Below are 6,362 nucleotides of genomic sequence, written 5' to 3' on the forward strand. Positions count from 1 at the left end.
ACGGACCCAGCCGCTCCGCGGCATGTGGGATCTTCCCGGACTGGGGCACGAACCCGTGTCCCCTGCATCAGCAGGCGGACTCCCAACCACTGCGCCACCAGGGAAGTCCCAGAGTGCAATCTTAAAGCAATTTTATTTAACAAACATTTATTCTGCAAACATATATTCAGTCTCTAGTGTTCGCAAGGCACCTTGAGAGATACTGTAGAAAATACTTGACAAAATAGGGTTCCCATCTTTAAGGAACGTATGATCTTAGCATTGCCTACTCTGATTGTATTGGACACAAAGCAGCTGCTGCCTCCAAAATCTTTGAAGAGATCTAACATTCTTGTGCAGATAGCAAGTTAGCAGATAGTCAAGTGTTTATTTTTGTGTTTCTTGACAGGCCTTATATGAAGCAGGAGAAAAAAGAAAAGGGACAGATGTTAATGTGTTCATCACCATTCTTACCACCAGAAGCCCTTCCCATCTTCGCAGAGGTAAGAATAAAACAAATGTTTCCTGGGATTGTTTATAGAAGACCCAGGGGTTTTTTAGGACAAATAAGAGAAAGAAAAGAGAGAAATCTTAATCATTGTCACTCTGATACCAAATGGATGCAGTGTTCCTGACCCCTTCTTGCTATTTGTGCACTTGTCCAGCTTCGTACCACCACCATTTTATAGTATTTGAAACACATTTTATGACTTTGGCATGCAGAACATTAGTTTGTTATTTTTACTATTTCCTTTCCCTAAAATATTTGGAATAGGTCTGACAACATATACACATACAACAGAACAAATGAAATTACAATGAAGAAAAACAAAAAAAACTCATGGCTGAGTGAAGAAAAGGGTATCTAGATGCTGCAGAAACAAAAACCAAAAAAAGAGTTCTTGCTTTTGATCACAAGATCTACCTCTTGACTTCTGCAAGTCAAGGCAAAGGGAAGGTCATGATGATTACCTAAAGTTTATTATTTTTATAACAGCACTCCGATTTCTAATGTTACAATTAAGAGAAATCTACTACACAGATCTTTATATAAGGAAAGATCCATTTGTTATGGCACTTATCTCTGATGTAGTGTTATGGATGTCAATCACATGCCACTTCTAATAAATGTCAACATTTGCAAAAATTTCCCCAAAATATACAGAAGCACCAAAATAGTCATGTAAGTTACATTCCTCAGAGAAGATGATGTATCCAAAATATGCTCAGTTGAATAATTAGCTTTAAAATGTGTTTTCTGAAGTTCAGTCCTCCTAAGGAATACTTTGACTCAGTTGCCCTGATCTTGCTCAAGTTTGTTAAAGAATAGGATGTTTTGTACATCTCTTAGTTTAAATTTAATATTCAGTGTTTCAGAAGTACTCCAAGTACAGTAAGCATGACATGAACAAAGTTCTGGACCTGGAGTTGAAAGGTGACATCGAGAAATGCCTCACAGTTATTGGTATGTAGTCCTGGAGGGGGAAGAGTTTTCTAACTTGAAATTGCATTGTCAATGCTGTCCCATAATTTACAAAATAAAATATAACAAAACAAAACAAAAACTCAGATGTAAATTTTTATTTCAAATAGAGGCAACATGTAAGATACCGGCAATAAATATTTAGCTAAAGTTATACAATGGCCTTGTTAGTAGTAACAGATATTATTTCCTTTTTTAAAAAGATGGGCAGGTGGACAATACTTACTGAGCACCTACTTATACTACCATGCAATACACCAGGCTGGACATGACACAAAGGCAAGTCAAAATGGTCATTAAGAGCATAGGATTTGGAATTAAATAAATGCAGATCCACATTCTGGTCTGTCACTTGCTAATTGAGTAATCTTGGGCAAGTCCAAAGGATTTGATTCAGTAGGTCTCTGGTAGTTTCTGAAAAGGTCTTCAGAAGAAAAGGATTTTAAAGGTTTCCCATTTTATTCAGATGACCAGTCAAGGTTTGGAAACCTGCATTTTAAAGCAGTGCTTCTCAAACATTAATGTGCATATGAATCCCTTGGGAATCTTGTTAAAATGCAGATTCTAATTCAGTAGGTCTGGGGTGGGGCCTGGATTCTGCACTTCTAACAAGCTCTTAGTTGATGCCAATTCTTTTGGTCCATAGACCACACTTTGAGTATCAAGGTAGAGAATCATACCAACTGACACATCTATTAGTATTTTATAATATTTGGCAGCTGCCTTATATTTTAAGACTGTCCTGTTGCACTTAAAATTTTTTTCTTATTACAACATGCAAAACTATTTCTTCCATGCCAGCATGACCTTTAACACCTACTAGCTTCCCTGTTTCCATGAAGAGTATACTCGGGATAGCATGAAATACTGAAGTTGCTATTGGGTAGATTTAAGATAATAGGAAAAAAGTGATGTTGTCAGAGGACAGAATATTCAAAGTCACCATCTAGAGAACAGCTTCTTATAAGCCAAATATCCCATATTGGTAGGAGGGGTAAGGAACAGGGATGGAGAATAGAATCTTACTTGCAAAACTCTGTATTCTTGTTTCTGTCACATGCATCTTTCTTTTTTTGGTGGTAAATATGTCAACTAAAATATACCTCTCTTGCAGTGAAGTGTGCCACAAGCAAATCAATGTTCTTTGCTGAGAAGCTTCATCAGGCCATGAAGGTAACTTTCAACATATGTGATTTGCTTAGGGAAAAAAAAATTATGGTGTATGGAAAGAAGAACAGAAAACCTCATATTGTTTGAAAATTACACTTATTTTAATATCTTTCCATTAAAAAGAATTACTTTTCCATCCAATGCAAGAGGTAGTATACTTCCTTATTAGAATAAAATTCTCTGTTAGATTTGTTATGTTCTTTTATAGGTAAGATAGTAAGGTGAGCTTGAATGTAATTTGTAGATTACTCATGATTTAAATAAAACTTCAGTCAGCAGAGGAAGGGTGATATGCTTCCTCTTTTAACGTATGATTTTAGTAACCTCCTTCTGCTAAGGTTGTAAGTAGCACAATCTCCCCGTTTCTAAGCTTCATTTATCTTTTTTATTATTCTGTCTTCCATGCCATTGCTTTATCCGTCATTCTAAGGTTTTTAAATTTTGTTCCAAGGTCACTGAAGTGGAAGGTGTTATTAAGATGTATTTGAGATACCTTAACCACTTCACTTTAACTTTACCATTTAGCATGCATCTTATTATATAGGATGTCACCTCCATGCTCGTATTGTGACAAGTTATGAAATTGTCTTTTATTTTCCTTTGCCACTCCAAAATAAGGAAGTCTTCAGAGAGTGATCTAACTATTCAATTAATAGGAAAGAGTCCCTATGAAGTGATAGGCATTGTGCTACTAGGTATCAATAGTAGGCAGTACAGTCCCTGACCCCATGCCTCCTGTTATCTAGTGAGGTAATTAGATGCGTAACAATGAAAACCTAGTATTATAAAAGAGCAGAAGAGGGGCCTATGCCCCAGACTTTGGAAGTCAGTGTAGCCTTGCTGTCAGCTAAACTAAGACCTGATATTTGAAAAGGAAATAGCCAGAGGGGAGCTGAAGTGGACGAGAAGAAGGGATAAAGCAAGACTGGTCCAGGAGGAGGAGATATCATGTCTCTTTCAGGATAGTAAACATAATTAGAGTGATGGTGCATGGTGGGAGAAGTTGTAGAATTAGGCAGGGCACGGTAAGCCCAGATAAAATGATTGGTTTTCATCCTAAAAGCAGCAGAAGGCCATTGAAGGGTTTTAAATAGATGAATGGGAAGATCAGATTTATAATTTAGAAAGTTTACTTCATTTGTAATTATTGAATAGTTTAGACAGAGGAAAGACTGGGTGGTAGAAGACCAATTAGGAGGTTATGAAAGCTCGTATATATGCTGCTGATATCACAGTTTGGTTTGTGTCATTTTATTACCACTTGTGTAAAGTGTGTGTGTGTATTTTAATGTGGTGATAGTTTCTCCATAGAAACTATATAGGTGAGCAAAAGAGCTTCACATTCAAACCCATATCCTGCCTTATTAAGTGTATGCTCTGAACATGAGGGACACTTACCATCATTTGTTTTGGACAGGGTATTGGAACTCGTCATAAGACACTGATCAGGATTATGGTTTCCCGTTCTGAAATCGACATGAATGACATCAAAGCATGCTATCAGAAGTTGTATGGCATCTCTCTCTGCCAAGCCATCCTGGTACGTTGTGATTTTCATAATGCTAACCCCACAAATGACAATACTTTTGCAGCTTCTTCAAAGAGAAAGGCTGACTCATTGTATCTCTAAATTTCATATGTAAGATTAATTTGTTATATTGAGATACAGGGACTTCCTCTGTGGTCCAGTGGTTAAGACTCCGCACTTCTACTGCAGGGAGTGCGGGTTTGATCCCTGGTCAGGGAACTAAGATCCTGCATGCCATGTGGTACAGCCAAAATATAAAAAATTTTTTTAAAAGATACATAATTTAAAGTAAACTGAACTATCACTGGTAAAATCTACTAGTGAGTTCTATAATGAAAGACTCTGCAAATTTTTCAGTAGTCACGGAAACAGTTTCCCATACATACATTTAGCAATCAAAATATTTTACTAGAGAGATATAATGATTTATATAATGATTTATGATCAATAAATACTGATCAGAGGATTTGAAACTTTTTATTCTAACTTTTTCCTTAAATTTGTCATATGTGAAATATATAAAATACATGTTCAAGTTAAGAAGTAAAAAAAGACAAGTCAAGGGGTTTTGAACTTAATGACAGATAAGTGACTGTTTAAATTCAATTTGGCATTTATATTGGATAACTGAAATCTACCAAGAAAAAGTGAGAACATCATGGGCTTATAACTTTCACTCTGGTTGAGCAAGCCAGAGGTGATACGAAATTATATTGTGTTGTACTTAATTCTGTGTGGTATTTCATTCTTGGAAAATACTGGCTCTAATATATAACATGATCAATTCAGAGAAGTTTGCAATCTGAATTTTGAAAGCTGTTGCTTTTCATATAATAATTAAAATATCAGTTATCTGCTATATGAATTATATTATTTAATTAAATAAGTGATATTCTTATCCAAGATCCTAGAAAATAGATGTACTGATGTATGTTCTACAACTGTTAAGTCTAATACAGTAATTATTCTACAATTTAAAAATACCTTCTATTGATTATGGTTTCAGGTAGCATTAAGTATACTTTATTTTTTATCAACAGGATGAAACCAAGGGAGATTATGAAAAAATCCTGGTGTCTCTCTGTTCAGGAGACTAAACATTCCTTTGATGATCTCAAGCTTTTTGATCAGAAGACTTATTAACCATATCTTTCCATTCCATATCATAGATTTAAATAGGAAAGTTTCTTCAACAGGAATATAGTCTAGTAACTCCTTCCTGAAAAGTATAGCCTATAAATCATTTTTTATTTCAACTCTATATAATAGAGATAAGTTTTTTTAAAATATATTTACTCCAAACTATAAAACCCCATAAAGAGGTTGTTCTAGTAACATGGCTTGAGAAAGATGTTTATGTCACAGAAAATAAAGTGGTTTTACAGGACAATTGGTGTGTCATTGGTTCTTCTATTCTGATTTTCTTTTGTGTGTAATGCAGTTGTTTAATTTGATATCAAGGGACAGGGGCCTGAATTCTAAATTATAATCCTCTAATGAAATAGATTTTACATATTAAACAAAATAAAATATTCACAGAGTTAGAAAATGAACTTCGTTCATTTTACCATCTGGGTACAGATTATTGAAAGAGTATCTTTTTATAATAATGGATTTATTGCATCAGCATTGTAACAATTGGATATTCTGCTATATTTCATGAACCAGTATAAAGATGAAATAGCAACAGCAATAAAAATTCCTCACTTTTTAAAAAATGGTAGTTGCATATTTTCTAAGAGACTATCAAACTGCTTTCCAGAGTGGCTGTACCATTTTACTTTCCCATCATAAATGTATGAGTAATCTAGTTTCTCCTCTCCACAACCTCACTAGCATTTGATATTGTCACTATTTTGTATTTTGACATTGTTTATTTTTTATTGTTGACTTTTGAGAATTCCTTATATATTCTACATATTAGTCCTTTGTCAAATATGTGGTTTGCAAATATTTTCTCAGTCTATAGCTTGTATTCTTATCTTCTTCATAGAGAAAGACTTTCTCAGAGGAAACATTTCAAGTTTTAATGAGATTCAATTTTTCCTTTCATTGATTTTGCTTTTGGTGTCACATCTACAGACTCTTTACCTAACCTTTGGTCCTGAAGATTTTCTCCTGTCTTTCCTAAAAGTTTTATAGTTTTACATTTTACATTTCAGTTTGTGATCCATTTTGAATTAATTTTTGTGTAAAGTGTGA

General features: G+C 34.5%; 1 protein-coding gene across 1 annotated transcript in view; it reads left to right on the top strand.

The window, feature by feature from the left end:
• ANXA1 (annexin A1) overlaps nt 1-5,546 on the top strand; it is a 19,002-nt gene extending 13,456 nt beyond the window's left edge. The window contains exons 9-13 of the mRNA XM_007454503.1: nt 389-482; nt 1,349-1,444; nt 2,577-2,635; nt 4,050-4,172; nt 5,201-5,546. Coding sequence (XP_007454565.1) covers nt 389-482; nt 1,349-1,444; nt 2,577-2,635; nt 4,050-4,172; nt 5,201-5,257 — 429 coding nt within the window. The 3' untranslated portion in view covers nt 5,258-5,546. The remainder of the gene's footprint in view (nt 1-388; nt 483-1,348; nt 1,445-2,576; nt 2,636-4,049; nt 4,173-5,200) is intronic.
• The last annotated feature ends 816 nt before the right edge of the window (nt 5,547-6,362 follow it).

This window comes from Lipotes vexillifer, unplaced genomic scaffold (assembly GCF_000442215.2).
Source record: "Lipotes vexillifer unplaced genomic scaffold, Lipotes_vexillifer_v1.1 scaffold108, whole genome shotgun sequence".
Taxonomy (NCBI): domain Eukaryota; kingdom Metazoa; phylum Chordata; class Mammalia; order Artiodactyla; family Lipotidae; genus Lipotes; species Lipotes vexillifer.